At 45.6% G+C, this 19,332-nt stretch overlaps 2 protein-coding genes across 3 annotated transcripts in view; one reads left to right on the top strand and one right to left on the bottom strand.

Moving 5' to 3' along the window:
• Positions 1 to 19,332, bottom strand: part of LOC135366716 (GATOR2 complex protein WDR24-like) — a 134,939-nt gene that overhangs the window by 87,820 nt on the left and 27,787 nt on the right. The gene's annotated exons all lie outside the window — the stretch shown is intronic.
• LOC135366719 (serine/threonine-protein phosphatase alpha-2 isoform-like) overlaps positions 1 to 19,332 on the top strand; it is a 34,341-nt gene that overhangs the window by 14,082 nt on the left and 927 nt on the right. Inside the window, exons 4-7 of the mRNA XM_064599556.1 lie at positions 9,253 to 9,357; positions 14,194 to 14,417; positions 16,893 to 17,027; positions 17,760 to 17,850. Coding sequence (XP_064455626.1) covers positions 9,253 to 9,357; positions 14,194 to 14,417; positions 16,893 to 17,027; positions 17,760 to 17,831 — 536 coding nt within the window. The 3' untranslated portion in view covers positions 17,832 to 17,850. The remainder of the gene's footprint in view (positions 1 to 9,252; positions 9,358 to 14,193; positions 14,418 to 16,892; positions 17,028 to 17,759; positions 17,851 to 19,332) is intronic.

Below are 19,332 nucleotides of genomic sequence, written 5' to 3'. Positions count from 1 at the left end.
GTAACTGCTAATGCGCATGCGCCGATAACCTTGGGGTGGGGGGGGGATCTCCGTATTATATCTTAATATATTATCTAAATATATATTATATATAAATTATAATTATATTATTAATTATCTTATTATCTAATATATATTATATTATCTGAAGGGCGAAACTTTCACCTCACCAGAGGAATGACCGAGTGAATATGTTCCGTCTATGGCCTCTAGTTGTGATATATTTTGTGTAGAATGAAATAAATGAAATGATATATTTTTAATTTTGTGTTAGCGCCGCGAAACAACCATGGCTATGAGCGGCGTACAAACGTGAACAGATTGAGAGCGGACAACAGGAAGGAGTGGGGGACAGAGGGGGTTAGTATGCGTCCTGGGCAGACTTCAGGGGGAACTGTGCTGACAATCGTCTGGAAAGTCTTCAGAAAACCCAGGGGAAAACCTCAGACAGCACAGCCGGTGACAGGATTCGAACCCGTGTAACCTCCCAGTCTCGGCGTGGAGCGCGATCATGCTAACCACTACGCCACGGGAGCTGGTCTGTCCGAGTGAATAAAAGACAACCGCTCGTTGGTGGTTATCCAAGGCTCTGTTGAAGACTCGGAGGTGGTGGGTTCGAATCCTACCACCGGCTCTGCTGTCTGAGGTTTGCGCCCTGGGTGTTCCTCCGGAGCTTCCAGACGGATATCGGTCGAGGACGCACAGTAACTTCCCGGTCTAGCACTCCTTCCCGCAGTCTCTCCATCTGTCCACCTCTGTACGACGCCCATAGCCACAATTATAGCCCATAGCCATGCCCATAGCCACAAGCCACTTCGCGGCGCTAACACATCGAAAAAAAGCCAGCGTGAAAAAGGTCACGTATAGTGCGTCAAGACAGAGTAGTTGGCGACTTCCATAACATTCAAAGTGAGCAGCGGGATATAGGACGAAGGTACAGCACACACAGATCGTCTGTGCAGGAATATTCCCAGGACGTTCTTCTCGGGGGGAGAGGTGGAGGTGTCTCGGAAGCGAGTAGTGATGCCCATATCTGCAGCTTTTGCGGAGTTTTTGGCCTTTCTGGCCGGTATTTTGAGAGGTGCGGCGGGGTGCAGGGAAAAGTCTCCCCCTTGATGCTTGCCAGGGTTGGGGAATGGGGTCACCCCATTCCAATTCCATTCCGTGGAATGGAGATTTGTGATAATTCCATTCCTTTCAATTCATCGGAATGAAAAGGTGTGGTCAATTCCCACTCCTGGAGTGGCTTAGCAACCCCATTTCACGTATTTAATTACATCAATAAAAAGAAAGACCGGTAATTGTACTGCCTGTGTTACAGGAGTGTTCCCAGTCCCAGCAGTGTTAGAGGAGCATGACCCAGGACGAAAAAGCACAAAGGCAAGGTGCGCGGAGAGGCTCTTAACATCACAACAAGATCGATACAGTACTAACTGTGATGAAATACCTTTTCTCTCTCTCTTTTTTTTTTTTTAAATTCGGACACGTGAGCAATCTTGCTGATCAGGGATATCGTGTGTTCCGGTTCACAAGCATGAGGTGCTGGAAAGAGATGCCTGATAAGCTAGCCAACTTCACTGCGCTGTCATAATATGCGAAGCTGTGGAAAATACTCGTTCTGCGTCTGCTGAAGCTGCGCGAAGTTCCGGGTGACCGCAGAGAGCTTCCCTGTATTATTTTAGAAATGAAGGAGAGAGGGAGCCCCGTTTATACATGCCGAATATTCAACAATATCATTTCGCTCTTGTCAGTGTGTGCAGGTGCGGTTATTGTGTGCAGAGGGGGCGAGGGCAAAAACCATTGTGATGAAAGCAGAACTAAGCCACTGGAGCACCCAGACCACTCCATTCCTGCGAAAAAGGGCCAAATTCCTTTCCTGCGAAAAAAAAGAAAAAAGAAGGGCCTAATTCCATTCCCATTTCATTCCTAATGCCCCTGTCACACGGGCAGTCTTCAATGATCATTGAAACCAATCGTCATTGAAAGTGCGTGTAGCGCCACCTAGCGTGTAACGTGTCAACCTGTCGGGGAACATTGACTCCAATACTCTTTGGGAAGTTGACACGTCACACACTTGGTGTCACTACACGCATTTTCAATGGTCATTGATTTCAATGATCATTGAAGACAGCCCGTGTGACAGGGGTATAAGACAGTTTCCGCCATTCCGTTCCAATTCCAGGCTCTGATAAATCTGGAATGATTCCAGAATCATTCCAACTCCAGAGCGGCAACTCCGCATCCGTGGTATGTGCTGTACCTTCGTCCGTTATCTTATCACTCAGTGCTCACTGCTCACTCTCAATGGTATGAAAAAAATAAAGAAAGAAAGAAGGAAGAGGTTTATTCTCTATAGGCAGCCTATTACTCAATGCAGATGATATTTTCTCCTACGCGATACTTTGAAAGGGACACAGCGGCGCGGAACGGCGAAGCCCGTTCTACAGCTCTTTCGTTATGTTGCCATGACAACCTCCTTCTGGTTCGTCTGCTACGTTTGTATCACGCGATCTACCTCGTTCTCTTTTCACACGACAATTAGGAGACCTAGCAGTAGCAGAGACAGCAAGGGGTGGGGGGAAGAGGATATGAAGATAGCCCGGGGCGTATCGTTGGAAGAAACTGGTTTCAGCCTCACAAAACCCGAGACAGCTTCTTTATTCCTTGTTGTCACCGCGAAGCAGATCTGGCTATGAGCGTATACAGAAGTGGACAGATGGAGAGGGCAGCAAGGCGGTGTGGGGGAGGGGAAGAAATTGTGTACATTGATAAGGACGCTGTTCAGGTAGTATTGACATAGTATAGGGTTTATTCACATGACGTCATCCGCAGGAGACCGCCACTGTCGCTTGCAGGCAGATGTGCTGCATCGGCCGCCATATTGTAGATCCCATCCAAGCTGTTAAGGGCTAAACGCATGGAGCGTTTTTCCGACGTTTTCAGGACGCGCGCGCGCTCGGCGTGCGTGTGACCTCGTAAAAACCAGTTTTTCAACGCGCGCGGAGGGCGTACGTCGGAATCTGTCGACTACAGATATTCGCGCGCGTCTGGGCGCGTTTTCCGAGAAGTAGACAGAACCATGGCCTTCGCGCGGCAGACAAGGTGGCGTATGAGCAGCTCGAATAAATTTTTGGGACATTATCCGTCACACTAAATGTACGTGAACATTTTAATGGTATCTGGAATGGAGGGACGCAGGAACCACAGGAAAGAAGAGCAGCTGCACGTTCTAACAGATATTCGTGGTCGACGAATATAGCAACACTGGCGCGCGTCACTCGCTCCGTACGCGTCCCATGCGTTTCGGGTGGTCGCCTCGCTGGCGTTTTTTCGCCGCGTGTGCAAGGCCATGGCGTACGCGCGACGTTTTGACGCTGAGAAAACGTCGCGCGTACGCCATGGCCTTGCACACGCGGCGAAGAAACGCCAGCGAGGCGACCACCCGAAACGCATGGGACGCGTACGGAGCGAGTGACGCACGCCACTGTTGCTATATTCGTCGACCACAAATGTCTGTTAGAACGTGCAGATGATCTTTCCTGTAGTTCCTGCGTTCCTTCATTCCAGATACCATTAAAATGTTCACGTAAATTTAGTGTGACGGATAATGTCCCAAAAATGTATGCGAGCTGCTCATACGCCACCTTGTCTGCCGCACGAAGGCCATGGTTCTGTCTACTTCTCGGAAAACGCATCCAGACGTGCGCGAATATCTGCAGTCGACAGATTCCGGCGTACGCCCTCTGCGCGCGTTGAAAAACTGGTTTTTGCGAGGTCACACGCACGCCGAGCGCGCGCGCGTCCTGAAAACGTCGGAAAAACACTCCATGCGTTTAGTCCTTTACCCATATCGCACTCGCCGTATATTTGGCGTTTCATAGCTATTGTGCTCTGCGATTTGTAGCATATCCAAGCAATTTCTATATTTTCGACGTTAATAGTCATCCAAAAACATACTGCAACGAACGAAGGCGGGAACATAACTTCGAGGGACCTACAGTATGGCGGCGAGGAGACATCAGTGAATACCCAAGTGGAAATTGCCGACTGCCAACCATCGGCCAGTGGTCGGTTTTTGGTCGGCAAGCGACTAAGTCGGCCACTGCACCTTGGACCAACGTCGGTCTGGTGTCGCTCACTGTGTTGTTTGGTGAACAACGTTGGGCCGAGAACGTTCTGCGACGGGTTGCGCGCGTGCTATTGAGAGTTCGGCATAATAAAGACGTGCCAATGTCGTCCCTACGCTGCGAACAAACCGAAAACAATGCAGCTGCTACTCGAAACAAAAGAAAGAAAAATGCTTTGACGGTTGGCAAAAAGTCGGATGACAGTTGGCCAACGATTCTTTCGGCCAGCCAATGTTGGCGCAGTGTTGCATAGGGATAGGCAGAGCGAGGTTTGGCAAGCCGTCGGCCACGGGGCAGATTAATACCAAGAAACGAGCTTGTTGGCCGAGCTCTTGCCAAGCTTGGTTCAATCTCGGTATGTTGCCTTGGGGAGAGGGAAACGCGGAATGGTGTAGCACTGCATAAGTTCAACTTTCGATTGGCCAAGTGATTGTCTCAAACCAAAGCAGCAAGAAACAGAGACATTATCTTCATGGTGAGCTAAAACGACAAGCAATTCCTCATTTCAGTGTTGTTCGTGTAGGGGTCAAATTAAACTTAGACACCTCACCCTTCATTTTGACTCACACGCAAGCGGGACTCTCGAATTTGTGGAAGCTCGCGAGACAAGCACATATATAGTATCTGCTGTTCTTCCTCAGGAAAGAAATGAAATTTCTTTTCTTTATTGTGAGCTGTTTGATTCTAGTGATCTCGGACATATTGCGAGCTTCTATGATTCTCCCCCCACGCCCTTACCCTATGCCGCGAGACAATTGAGTATGAATACGAGCGATACCACAGGACTGCTTTGGCTTAACTTGGCACAATGCAGGCTGGCCAATGCTTGGCAAGTCATTGGCCAGGGTACAGATCCGTATCAAGAAACAAGCTTGTTGGCCGATAATGCACCAACCAAGGCCGAGTAGGCCAGCCTAGCTATTGCCAAGCTTGGCCCAACCTTTTTTGTAAGGGCGGCCCAACGACTTTGACGTCGGAAGCACACGTAGGCCCGGCATTTTGCCGACGTTGTTTTTCTCCTTGGGGGGCACCCCAAAGCTGCATGGTGCGGCGCGCTGCTTAATAGTTGGGCCATGCATTTTTTTTTTGCAACGGGCCGTGGTTGGCCCATGCACAGGTGTTGTTTCATGGGCCATTGTAGGGCCCACGTTTACCCAATCAGTACCCAAGCTTGGTTCCTTATTGGCCAGACATCGGCCCTACATATGTCAGGTCGGCCCTCTACATTGGCCTGAGCTTGTGCCGGCTACGTCGGCCCGAGTGAGGCCATTGTCAATCCCCAACCTTGGCCCGACAACTTTTAGGTTGGAAGCAGACGTTGGCCCAGTGTTTCGCCAATATTGCTGTTCCCACTGGTATAAACCCGATAGTGGGACCGGCCCGTGCATTGCCTGCCGTGATATTGGAAATTTTTCAGGAAACATGGCATCAAAGAGCTCGTTTTGCTATGAAACTGCTGGAGGATGAAGTATTATCTGCAGGTTACAAAACTGCAATAGAAGAAACAAGCACAGTGAGGGGCTCCATAAAATATATTCGTGTTACGCTAAACATACGCAAGGCGCTGGAGCCAGCGAGCATATTGAAGGGTAGAGCTAATGATCTTATGGCGTAACTAATTAGTCCAGGCTTGTTCTTTGGTCTTGCGGGTACTCTGTCACACACACACTGGGGAAACACGGTACGCAGCGCACATAGGACAGGGACGAAGTAAAGAAAAGACGGGAAAAAGTTCGCTGCACTCACAACTAATGAGATGATTTATTGAGGACACCTGTGTGGACTCTGCCAACATTTCCGCTATAGGGGAACAGCAACATACCGGTTAACGTTCCCATCGCATGTGGCGCGGTAACTTCGCCAATAATTTTGGTCGTTAACGTGGCACAGGCAGCATCCCAATGAAGACTACTGAGGAATGCTCGCATGTGATGCTCGCAATAGTTGGGCCATGCATTTTTTTTTTTGCAACGGGCCGTGGTTGGCCCATGCACAGGTGTTGTTCCATGGGCCATTGTAGGGCCCACGCTTGTTCCCAATCAGTACCCAAGCTTGGTTCCTTATTGGCCAGACATCGGCCCTAAATATGTCAAGACTGCCCTCTACATTGGCCCGAGCTTGTGCCGGCTACGTCGGCCCGAGTGAGGCCATTGTCAATCCACAACCTTGGCCCGTCAACTTTTAGGTTGGAACCCTAAGTCCAAGAGGACTACACGAATCCCAGAGCAAGAGGGCTAGCACCACCTCACCCTCTCCCCTCTGCCACTATCACCTCTCTCCTCCCTCTTTCACCATCCCCTCTTCTCCCTTTCCTGGGTGCACCGAGCCGCCACTGCTGGGCAGGCTGATGGCAAATTCCCCCGTACATCACACACTCGCCTTATCGCATGTTCTTTCAGATAAGCTATCTCAGCGGGAAGTAGACTGATTGACGGTCTTTTCTGTATCTTGTCCCTGTCTTATGTGCGCTGTGTATTTATGCTTCCTCACAGTATATGAACAGACTTCCACCCCCCACACTGTACTAAATATCACACACACACGACATACTCAGTGGAATCTTCCTCAACAGAGAGACTCGCGATCGTAATTGCCAATTGTAGTATACCAGTGTGCACTCAAATACGTGAACACGTTAAAAGCTGCAAAAACATGCGTGTTCCAGCATAACAACTTAGACTCAATGACAGGCTTCAATTCCGATATTATATTTTGAATTTAGCCTGCGACCGTCATATGTCTAGTGATATAATAGGGCATAGGGCACAATTTCGCAAGAAAGAACCTCAAACTATTTTTTCCTCTGTGTGGGTGGAAAATTGCTCAGTTACCTAAGTTCTATAGTTATTTTATCAAGTTCACGAAGAACTCATATTTACGTAGACCGTTGCATTCAGGTAACTATTTGCGAAGTTCAGTGACCGTTGGCACCTCTGAGGATTAAATTTCGGGGCTAGGGGACTAAAATAGGAAGTAACTGGGCAATCTAGGAGACTAGAAGCTGCAATTACTTCCTATTTTATTCATTTTTTTAAATTTTCTTAGAGTGTGTACCATTGTCAAATTCCAGTAGCAAATAGGTTCGAATCACGCACATCTTCAGCACCTCCGCAACCTTATCCCCAGCCTGGAATAAGTTATGTTTCGCAACCAAATAGCTTCTATCCGGGAATAACGAAAAGCAATTCTAAGCTGCTCGCAAGAGAGTCTCCAAGTTCTGTTTGTTTATGTTTCGTCTGTAGAAGGAAGGCATCGTCCTCGAAATCATTACAAGTATCCTCCTTAACGAGCCAGCTAAGTCTCTTATCCCAACCCACGTATCATACCACTTCATTTTCTTTTTTTCTTTTTTTTTTATATCACGACAAGACTCTGCATTTCTCGGTTGCACGCACCACGTTCCTCCGAAATCGATAAGATAAACAAAGATTGCGCAGAGGGGAAGCACACAGCATAAAAAATCCTCTTTTAGCTCGGAAGACGGCGTCACATGTGAAAACCAATGAATGGAGGATAATATTAAAAAAAAAGAAGTTAGAAAAAAAAACAAGAAAAGGCTGCTAGAATATACCGAGAAGACGAGACGTGTGTCTCTCTTCTTTCTTGTTTTGTTCTAGTAAGTATTCTCCGCCAACTTTTAGATACGTAACCGACGGTGTGGTCACGACTATCGCAAGGGGGCTGTGCATCCTGGGCCGACACGAGACACGAAACATGCATGATGATGGTTGTGTAATAAAACGTTGAAAAGTCAGGTCAACTTCAAATTATTCAGAGGCTTGAGCAAAACTCAGAAGCCACCCCAGTTTTTTTTCTTTCTTTTTTTCTTGTGGCTGATAGAGGGTGTTTTCTAAAGAGCTTCTTAGATGTTTACTTGGTTGGGCGCAACTGGGTAAGGCAGTCGAACCCCTTTGTACGACAGTTCACTCCAGGAGGCTCTTGAATGAGAATTTGCGTGTGAGCAGCTGAGACAACCTTATTGTATGGTGTACTTTACTAAAAAGTATTGTCTGTGCGAATAGTATCCTGCGAAAACGCCTTCAAGGGAGCGTCGGTGTTTGACAGGTTTTATGTCTACATTGCATCTGTGTGTAAAAACAAACAAAAAAGCAGGAAAATGCTACTGAAACGCTTACAGAAACAGGCAAAATGATACCGAAACGCTTACTGAAACAGGCAAAACGACATCGAAACGCTTACTGAAACAGGCAAAACGACATCGAAACGCTTACTGAAACAGGCAAAACGACACCGAACTCTTACTGAAACGCATTCCGAAGAACTTATGATGACGCCGCATGACGTTTGTATTCGAGGATTGCAATCGGATATTTTAACTATTTAAAATATACAATTTTTATAGCAATTTTAAAGATGATGATTTTACACTTTCAAGCTACAGTTTGCGACCACTGGGGATCATTTCTTACAGATCTCACAAAGTACAAGTTTCCCAGAGGTCCCATTCTCCCATTGCCTGGCACTCCTGGTGTGCGATTTATTGTTATACAGGCTGTAAGAAAAGGACATTTCGGTAAAGGATTGTTTGCGATCAATATGACTATTTCTACCTAATGTTGCGGTTTCCCATTTATCTCAAGGGCAACTCGTGTTCGGATTCCTGTCAAACTCAAGACGTATTGTTTCTTCTCCGCAATTGAGGTTGAAAGTGAGGTTGAAAGCGAGGCAGAAAGCACGTGGAGAAAACTGGAGGAAAAAATGTATTTTCTATTACTAAACGTTGTTATCAAAGCCCCGAAGTATCATTAAAGCTGAGCTCGAGGTCTACAAAAGAAAAGAAAACGAGAAGGCACCGTTAGTTGGTAGAAACGACATTACCGTTTTTTATCGAAGTTTTCTTAACTGTTATTTGAGACTCCTTCTGTTTGACCCTAAGATATTGCACGTGTGCTGACAGGGAACTGGATTTTGCGTTCTCTGGTGTATGCAAAAGCAGGTTTCTCGGATTTATTAATCTATCATACTTTACATTACCATACTTTCCGGAAAATGATTTTGTCAAAGTACTTGGGCTGGTGAAGTCGTTTGCAACCATTGCTGCCTGTTGTTGTCTATAGTGAAAGTGTAATTTTGCAATCACTTGCATATTCATTGTTGCTTGTAGGTGAGCAGAGGTACACCCCGAAATTATGGGACGCCTTCGTGGGCTGCTTCAATTGTCTACCGATCGCAGCAGTCGTTGAGGACAAGATATTCTGCGTCAATGGAGGTAAGTCTTCATCGGATCGTTATCATTTTAACTGTCTAAGAAAAGACAGTCGAATAGGCGTTTCAATAGAGAGGCTTTAGGATAAGGAGCGTGAGAATAGGGGACCGAAAGCGCATTAGCTGTAACGCACGCAACGGCCTCTCAAGCGAGGAACTCCCCTATGACGAGCTCGTCCGCACGACCCGCTAGGAGCGCTACTCGTCGGCCAGCGAGATCTACGTCATGATTGGACAATGGAAGTCTGAACTTTCAACGCGCAGACGCGGACGTACGACTACCATAGCAGACGACAGCAACAGCTCAAATGAAAACGTGTAGAATGATGATGATAATCAACTTTAGACAGGAACATCTCTCGTGGGACATCCACCGCTTGTACAAAAATACAAAGGAAAGCTGAACTACAAAGTATTGCAGGAATTGAGGAAGCAATAACTGGGCCGATCAGTAGCACCACCGCTAGCTTCCATATGCGGCGCCAGGAAGGGGTGCCTATGACATGGTCGTTATAATCTAGTAGGTCGTGCCTGGGAGACAGCCACAAGGTATTCCGTAGCAGACGACAGGAAAATACGCTGATGGTGTCATCTGCTAAGTGTCTTCTGCTAACTGCGCAGTACGCCACTCCCGATATTCCGGCACGGAACTTGTTCTCGAAGCAATGTACTCGCTATTTCTTCCACTAGAATCCTCCGTGAGGATGTCGTTCGTGTGAATACGCGGAATTTGGTGTATGACTGGCGATTCCGGAGCATGCAACACGGACGGGAACGAAGAGAAGACAAACACAGGCTCCCGCGCATCACTTACTGAATAGCGTTTTCATAACCCAGAGCGGTGTGCTTGACTTACAAAAGAAAAAAAATATATATATAGAAAAACCCTTTTACTTTTATTACTTGTACTATTCTTTTTTATTTTCACATACATATTTGTAAAAATGTTGCGTCGTGAGTATTAAAAATGACTGCTATCATAAAAACAAAATAGTTTCATTTTTTGTTCTCAGTGTTTTCGGTCGTTTGCAGACGACACGCTCACGCGGATTCTCGCCGGCTCCGAGAGCGACGCCAGCCAGCTTTGGGGCCCAACACTATTTTCGAGATGCGTGCGTGCTCAACCTAGAGCACGGCTTGAGTTCTGAGTGTGCGCAGCGGAATCGACGCTATTTATTTGAAGTCCCAAAAGAAGTTGGGTCCACTTTTCCAAAACTCCCGTATATCACAAGTGTTAATGCTGCAATTATAGGAGTCTCGTTTCTGAGGATCGCATTACGAAATTTGAATCAAGTGCTCATTTCCGGAGAGCGCCGTTCCGAAGCAGACGGCGAAGCGAAGTGTACAGGATGATGTATAGTGTTGGGATCCGGGACACTCCGAATTCCGGCAGCTTTTGACATTCCGAAATCCCGGGATTTTTTCGAGCAAATCCCGGGAATCCTGGAAAATCCCAAAATCCCGCGATTTGCTCGAAAACAACCTGAAATTTCGGGATGCTGTTTCTCAATTGGTGTTTGCTGTATTGGAATAATCACGGAGTTTTCCCGAAAAAAAAAGTCCAGGATTTCAGGACTCGAGTGGAATACTTCAAAGCTACTGTTGGCGCAATCGCGACGCAGAACCGTGGAATAATTACGAGTTGTTTAATTTCTAGCACATAATTGAATGATCTACTGTTATTCACCCTTAGCTGCATCCGAAGCACATCTAATGCCGTACGCAATTTCCTTCCTCGCGCTCTGCGGTGAGCGGGCTTCGATTGTTGACGCCTTTGATACACGCACGGATTTGCTTTGTCCTGTCGAGGGGTACCGTCGGCGTCGAACGCCGCCCAAGCAACAGGAAAACCTTGGGCCAACCTTGGCACTGGCTTGGCCAGCAAACCTGGCCACGCTTGGCTTGTGGTCGGCCAACAACGTCGTTTCTTGGTACGGATCTGTTCCTTGGCCAACAATTTGCCAACACTTGGCAAGCCAGTGTGTTCCCAATCTTCAACCAACTGTGTGGTGCCGTGCTCGTGAACAACAGAAACAGGAGGGGAAGGAAAAAGCTAGTGATCATGGGGGTCGGTTTAACTTCCACGATGAGTTTCCCGCGGAAGTCAAGCAACTAGCGTTAGCTTTTACTCAACTGCGTGCCGAAGATGGACTGAACGCTAAGTGCAGGAGATGTAGCAACACACTGAAGACTTTGGTATCTTTGCGGAAAGTCGTCGTAACATTAAGCATTCACTCGGCAAATATACTATAAATGTACCATCTGGAGTTTCGACAGCCAACTTTTTTTCCGTCCACATTAAGCAGCGGGAGCCATTCATTTCCTCTTGTTTGTCCGGTGTTGATGCTTCGATGATTCAGCCTTGTAAAACCGGAGTTTGGTTTCGTGCGGCATTAAAGAAATCCTGCGAGCGCTACACGTGCGACGAATGCGCACAAGACACGACGGAAAGTATTAAGTTGTGACGCATGTTTTGACTCACGTGTAGAGATGGAGAGAGGAGGACACTGAGAAGGCACACATAGATACGAACACACGCACGCAAACAGAAAAAAAAGAAGAAAACTAGAAAACAAAATCATACAGGCAACGTGTATCGCGCGGTGTATCGGTTTTATCTAAATTCAGAAATCCGGGGGGGGGGGGTTTATTGGCACACACAAAAAAAAAGGAAAAGGGAAGATATAAGGGGAAGGTCAGCCATGCAGCACTCCGGCTTGCTATTCCCTAAACCAAAAGAAAAAAGACGAACAAATAAAGAATTAAAAAAACGAGGAACAACAAGAAACCCCGGGATTTGTTCGGAACAATCCGGAAATTAAGAAAACAATGACCAGGAATTCCCAACATTATATGCAGCGAAGAAAGATGGAAGTCACTGAAAAGGTTAGCCAGCTGTAGGACTCGAACCCTCATCTTCTGGATTACCGCTTTGTAGGCTTTGACCGTTCTCAGCCTCAGAACATCAATTGTCTCATTATATGCAGCAACCACGAAGTGTTGAGATGTAACGTTCTGCTCCGCAATTTTGTCAGCGCGCGACGCAGTTTCTCATTCGCCATTTCTTGTTGTCCTTGGAGAATTTCTTCCGCGGACCGCATATTTAATGCTGTGCTTTAGTCTTTAGTCTTGTTCTCTTTATATCTTTTTATACGTGACAATTTAATGCACACCATATACCACACGTGCCCTCGTACCCAATTTATGTTGTTGTCGCCAGGGAAGGCAACTCCAGTTGACGCCGAACGCAAAATCGGTATGAGGTCAAAGGGCGCCTTTCAGCAAGTGTTATGCTTGACCTAGGCCCTGCCCTACATTACTTGAAAATAACTTCGGGCGCCTAATTATGGAAATAAAAGGCGTACGGCATTTAACGAAAAGAAAATGTGAACGCATTGTAAGAGACGAGGCGAGAGACATAAAAGAGAACCCGATGAATATGTAAAATGTACTACATTATAGAGGGTATGTGTGAGCGACATCATACACAAACGCATTGTACGGAAAGAGAAAAAGAAGTAACTTCTCGCGCACTTACTGGTGCAGAAAAATAATTAGTCTCGCGTCATTACTGCTATGCATATATTGTCCTTGCTGCTGGTAATGACTGTTAATTATGCTGTTAATTATTTGGGATGTTTCGTGGAAGCCTCGTTAATCTACACTGAGCGCGGCTCATCGGAAGAATGAAGAGGTCGAATAATCTCGACAAAAGTATTATATTTTCTGCAAAATGAACTACATAGTTGTTGAAATTATTAAAAACTACAATACATGCCGTCAATTGTTAGCGATTACTATTGGCAAGGCGAACTTGCTGGCATGAGATAGTAGAGACTAGGTTTATTGCAAACAAACTGCCTTGGGCAAGCGAAAACTAACGAGATATCGCAATGGACACAACAGCTTTTTTTTTCTCGAGCATTGCGTATTTCAGCAGTTTATATTACCTAGCGATTATTCCCCCAAATAAATGAACTGCATCGCATAGAAAACATTATGAAACATGTGAAACATTATGAAACAAACACTCCTGCGGCCGTTCTTGGGCACAATAAACTTATTCATTCATGTATGCATGTATGCATATACATACATATACATACATGCATGTATACATGCATGTATGCATGCATGTGTGTATGCATCTATGTATGCATGCATGTGTGTATGCATCTATGTATGCATGCATGTATGTATGTATGCATGTATGCATGCATGTATGTATGTATGCATGTATGTATGCATGTATGTATGCATGTATGTATGCATGTATGTATGCATGTATGTATGCATGTATGTATGTATGTATGTATGTATGCATGTATGTATGCATGTATGTATGTATGCATGTTACGAGTCTGAAACACACAAAAGCACCGTAGCCCAGTATGATTTTCACATCAAGTAAAATATCCTAAAATGCTGTCGCCAATTGCTGCCGTAACAGCCGCTGCAGTTTGTTGCGAACTCTAACTCAATTATGGCTGAATTACTTAGTAACAATACAAAAGGAGTAGGGGAGTACAAAAGAGAAAAAGGAGTAATATGTTAGTCATTTTGGCGACTAAATGCATTGCAAAGACGATTAGTCCCTTTCGAGACTAAATGCAGGGAAGTTTATGCGATTGTTTGGGGAGTGTTTGGAAGTAAATTTCAGGGTCACGGAATTAAAATGGGGAGTAATGGGACTGGAAGCTGTAATTTCTCTCTAGTTTACTCCTTTTTGCCCCTAGAGCGTGGGGGCAACTCTCAGGGGGCAACTTGACGTTTAAATAGAAATAACTACCCAGGTTTCTGAGATACGTTGAACTGATGTCACCATTTTTCCATCATATAGGGTTGAGCCCTTATTTGAAGAATCTGGGCCAGATTAAAGAAATCCAGCGTCCGACCGATGTTCCCGACAAAGGCCTGCTCTGCGACCTGCTGTGGTCAGACCCCGACAAGGACATCAAGGGCTGGGGAGAAAATGCACGCGGTGTCTCGTTCACCTTCGGACCTGACGTCGTCAGAAATTTCTTAATGGAACACGGGCTCGATCTCATCGTCAGGTCACACCAGGTACCTAAAAGTAGCGAATCTGCCTTCAAAGATGCTACCACGGACCGTGATACTACCCTTAAGGGTAGTATCTTTGAATTGCGAAGTGACGGTCGAAATACATATCATTTAAATGTGGGCACTGCAAACATTTCTCTGCGCGGAATGAAACGTAACGTTACCTTGACACAAAACGGAACGGTATTCATCCGTTGCGTCCTTCGTGATTTATGCACGACCGAAACTTACTCAAGTAGCGCGGCCTGTCATTGGGCTCCTCAAATAATTTGTCCAATCATAGCGGGAGATCGTTCGAGGAGATCAATCCGAGGCGCCTCCGAAACCGAAACTTACTCAAGAAGCGCGGCATGTCATTGGTCTCCTCAAATAATTTGTCCAATCATAGTGGGAGATCGTTTGAGGAAACCAATCCGAGGCCTCTCCGCATTGTCGCCCTTCTTGGGAAGGAGAGGGACAGGGAAAGCGGACGTTACGATTTTCCTATCGATCATAAATCACGAACAACGAAACAGATTAATACCGTTTCTTTTATATTGCTGTCAAAGGAACAGTATTTTAATTCCGCGAGGAAAAAAAATTTGTACTGTAGTGCCCCTTTAAAATGAAAGCTTAAGCGACAGGTGGAAACCTGACTGTTGAGGTAAAGGGCGGTTACATTGACTTCTATGTAACGCTCATTCACTAAACTTTAAGACAAGATGTCTAGTGGATAAAAAAAAATGGCGGGGTTCAATTGAAGGTACCTTTGCGAACATTGTCGTTACACGTTTCAGTTGAAAATGATGGAAAGTAATTGTTCTGCAGCTGGAATGTACAAACAGACAAGAAGAAATGTAGGAGATAGCGTGATGAGAGTGAATGCAGAAGGCAGAAGATAGCAGTTGTCGGAAGGCCAGCGTGGTCGAATTGGTCAAGGCGCTCGATGGGTAATCAAGAGATGTGAGGTTCAAATCCCACCGCTGTCTGGCTTTTTTAGATGACAGACATACTTCACCTGTTACAGTGGAGTCCATGAAATAAAAAAAAGAAAAAACATTCGCCAAAATGCCCTTTTTGCAGTCTAAAAATTAAAAATACATACCGTGCAGAATTGTTTTCTGCTCGAAATATCGACATCCGAGGTTTTTCTCGCCACGTATTCTTACAGTACCGCCGGATTTTTCACCCGGCGGGTCGATCGAGAAGGAGGTTGAGGAGATTTAGCGTCGCTCGCAGACAATTGCTTGCAGTTGCCGAGCTTGTTAATTTCGCCATGGCGAGAAGTTCTCGAAAATATAAAATTTCCTGGTTAAGAGGAATCTGCGCGATGTATTTTTAGTTTTATTCTTTTAATTTTGTCTCGAGGTACGTATAATCAAAATAACGGGGCTGAAATCAGCGCAAATCGATGCAGTAACGTGGTTTTGTTGAACGAGGAAAAAAGGGTGGCAATCAAGACTTTATTTTGATCGAACAGGAAAAAGAACATACTTAAACCAGACAGGGGGACAGGGAAAGGTTATGAAAGACTGTGTGCGAGATCAACTCTGAATGATTTAGGAGTTCGTAAAGTTTGGGACTTGAAACGCTCAGCAAGTGAGGTTAATGAGGTACAGTGTGGGAGGAGTCTGTCGGGATAAGCATTATGTAACAGCTTTGGGTAATAGCTTTTACTTCGAATGTACCAAATGTGGCAAATCAGCTACCTAGAACCGCCACGGAAACTGTTGCTAGTTGTTTACTTTTCGTTAGTATGCAGCTCATTGTTTATAATCACAGTAAATTTCATTAGTGCGTGTAAAAGGTGTTTCTACAAACAAATACCGCTCAACTAAAGGGGGTAACAACAATGCTGAAAAAGTGTTTGTAAAATGCTCATCTGAAACAGTGTTTTGAACGGGACGCGTCCTCCCAAAAAACTGTTTCCTGTAGAATATGTCCCTTTGAAATAGTGCTTCTTGAAGATTAAACAAGTTAGAACGGTGTTTTTTTTAAACACCCTTCTGTATTGGTGTGAAACCTACACCGCAAAAGTGTATGCATAGGACAACACATTTACACTCGAAATGCGTAAAAAAAAAGCTTACTGTGTAGGGATAAGATGGCGCTTGTGATGGGAACAAGGTTCGTGCCTCTGCTGCATGCTACACTCTTTAAAAAAGGGTGTGCTGTAACTCCTTTTTTTGGGGGAAGTACACCCTCCCCACATACATCACTCCCCCTGATCACTCCCTTTATAGATATGGAGTGAGTGAGAATGCTCCTTAACGAGGGTAATGGAGAGTAATTGTACACTCCGAAGGGAGCGATATATGCACTCCCCAAAAAGGAATTACCACACACGCCTTTTTTTTTTTTTTTTTGTGTGTGTGCGTAGCCGTAGTTTATAGTTGGATAGGTGGTTGGTTGGTCGCGTGTCATTGCCAAACGATCTGCCTGCAGGTGCGCAGTTTATGATACGCGGCATAATGATATGTCTTCTCGCACTCTTCACAGGTTGTGAAGGACGGATACGAGTTCTTCGCGGACGGCAAAATGGTCACGCTGTTCTCGGTGCCAGACTACAACGGCGAATTCGAAAATGCGGGCGCTATCATGAACGTCGACGAGAATTTCATGTGCACGTTTCACGTAAGAGCGCCCAAATTTCACTTTACACGTTTTCATACAATACAGGTATAATCGCATAAACGACACGGGATAGCCAATGACCGAATGCAAAAAGCGTACGCCCCCAGTTTTGAACAAATCAAGGCAGAGAACTATATTATTCGGGGTGGTATAGTTGGCTACGAGCGTGCTATGGTGCGATGCAGTTCCATTTTAAGAGGGTACCAAAACGGCCTCACCGATCTCGATTGAATAATGCCAGTTGAAGTAAAGTGGCAGCGGGCGCTGTGTGGCTCGTGTTGCGTTCGTCCTACGTATAATTACTTCATCTACTCTATACTACTACGTTACCCAATCTCGAGACTGCCCGGTTTATAGCTGCCGTAGAAAATCTTTAACTACATTCTTAAAAATGAACTTCACCGCATAGCACGCTTCTAGCCAACCGTCATCTCGAATGATATCGTTATCTGACCTGATTTGTTGAAAACAGAGGGCGTACGCCTTTTCTGTGACAATTATGAACAGCATAAGTGTCACAAAAATGGCGTACGCCTCCCGTTTTCAACAAATCAGGGGTGAGAACGTTGTCATTCGGGATGATGGTTGGCTAGGAACGTGCTATGTGGTGAAACTCATTTTTAAGAGTGTATGCAACGAGATATCGTTCTGTGGAAACGTCCAGACCAGCTGAAGGCCAATTCTGGATTATACGTCTCATTTGCTCTGACATATTACACCTTCTTGCTTCAGATTCTGAAGGCAACCGACAAGTCACGTGGTGGCACCGGCACCGGCACTCAAGAACAGCCACAGCGGGGATAAGTAACTGGTTAAAATTAAGGTAAAAAATTTTCAACTAGTAATTCTATTTAGTGCAGGACGCACGAGTGTTTATCAAGAAACAGCGTAAGGCGAAAGTGATCATGGTGACAGCGGATGCTCATATTAAGTAATTCGTTGTGCATGGGCAGCAAAAAGACACGGACGAAGAATGACGACAGGGACGACTGCTAAGGGCAAATGAACCTCTTTCTGTTTTCCAACCAGCTAGAAAACACGTGGGAGGCGGGAGAGGAGAATAAGAGCCCGCGCATGCGCTCTGACGAAGGATGAAAAAGGTGGATTCACACGGCGGACGAATCCCCGGGATCGATCCACAGACTGCGTAAACGTCATAGCTTACGTCATGGAAATGTGCCCACTTCGGTCCGCGAGGGACCCGATCAGGGAGCACTGACCGTCCCCCCCCCCCATACAAACGGTCTGCGTGACGTCACGTCACTCGCGTCACGAGAATTTCTCCGGTTCCTTGTGTGGACCCCCCCAACTCATTGGACGAAACAAGTTTCAATGTATTCTCCCGCCGAGATAAGTTATCTTGGGAACACGTAGCAGACATGAGTTTCGATTTCAGGTTGTATTTCCCGTCGCTATCAAATCTTTATATACAAGGCGATTTTTTTTTCAAGTGTATTTAAACTTGTTTGACAGCAGTAAAGTCAGCCAGTTGAGTTGAGAGTTATCAGTCGCCCTTGTCGTCATTCTTCGTCCGTGTCTTTTTGCTGCCTATACACAATGAATCCGTACCAACTACCCCGCCTCCATACACTTGTTCATATGAAGTAATCGGGTTTAAGTGGAACTTCAAGTTTTGAAAATATCGACCTGTACTTGTGATTGAATCAGGGGCGGGCAGTAATACTCAAATTTTTTGTTTATGATACAAACACGTAATACTTTCGAGAAATCAGTATTATGCCAATAAGTTCTACCTTGGCTCTGATGTTTTCTGATACATAATGCTAATACGTCTGTGTCTTACGCGAGGAAAAGGTGTAATCAGTATATATCGATACTCAACCCGCGAATTATCAAGAAAGGAAAAGAGCAGACCTGTACACGATTTGTTTTACTGTACTCGAGACTGTCATCCTCCAATCATGATTTATTTTATTCGCGACTCCAGCGAACTATAGGTGGCGCACGCCGAACCTGGACTCGAGGGTTGCCACTTCCACCACTAGGTGGCTACGGCTTCGCTGGAGCCGCGAATAGGGGTGTATATGTAGTAGTTCCCTTGTTTATACCTAATGTTTATGCGGCAAGGGGCAGCATGTACGTTCGTACATCGTGTGCACTTGGTACATTTGGCGAGAGTATTATAATACGAATTATCATTGCTGCTATCCCTGCTACAGATGTACAAAAGGTGGAAGTAGGAAAATGGAGGTCAAATATAGCGCCCGCAAGAGTACCACGCACATTGATATTAATAATTTTGTGCAATGCTGACAGCTCTATTCCCCGAAACTATTGTTCGATT

This window comes from Ornithodoros turicata, chromosome 8 (assembly GCF_037126465.1).
Source record: "Ornithodoros turicata isolate Travis chromosome 8, ASM3712646v1, whole genome shotgun sequence".
NCBI classification, from domain to species: Eukaryota; Metazoa; Arthropoda; class Arachnida; order Ixodida; family Argasidae; genus Ornithodoros; species Ornithodoros turicata.
This window is presented reverse-complemented; position numbering and strand designations above follow the sequence as displayed.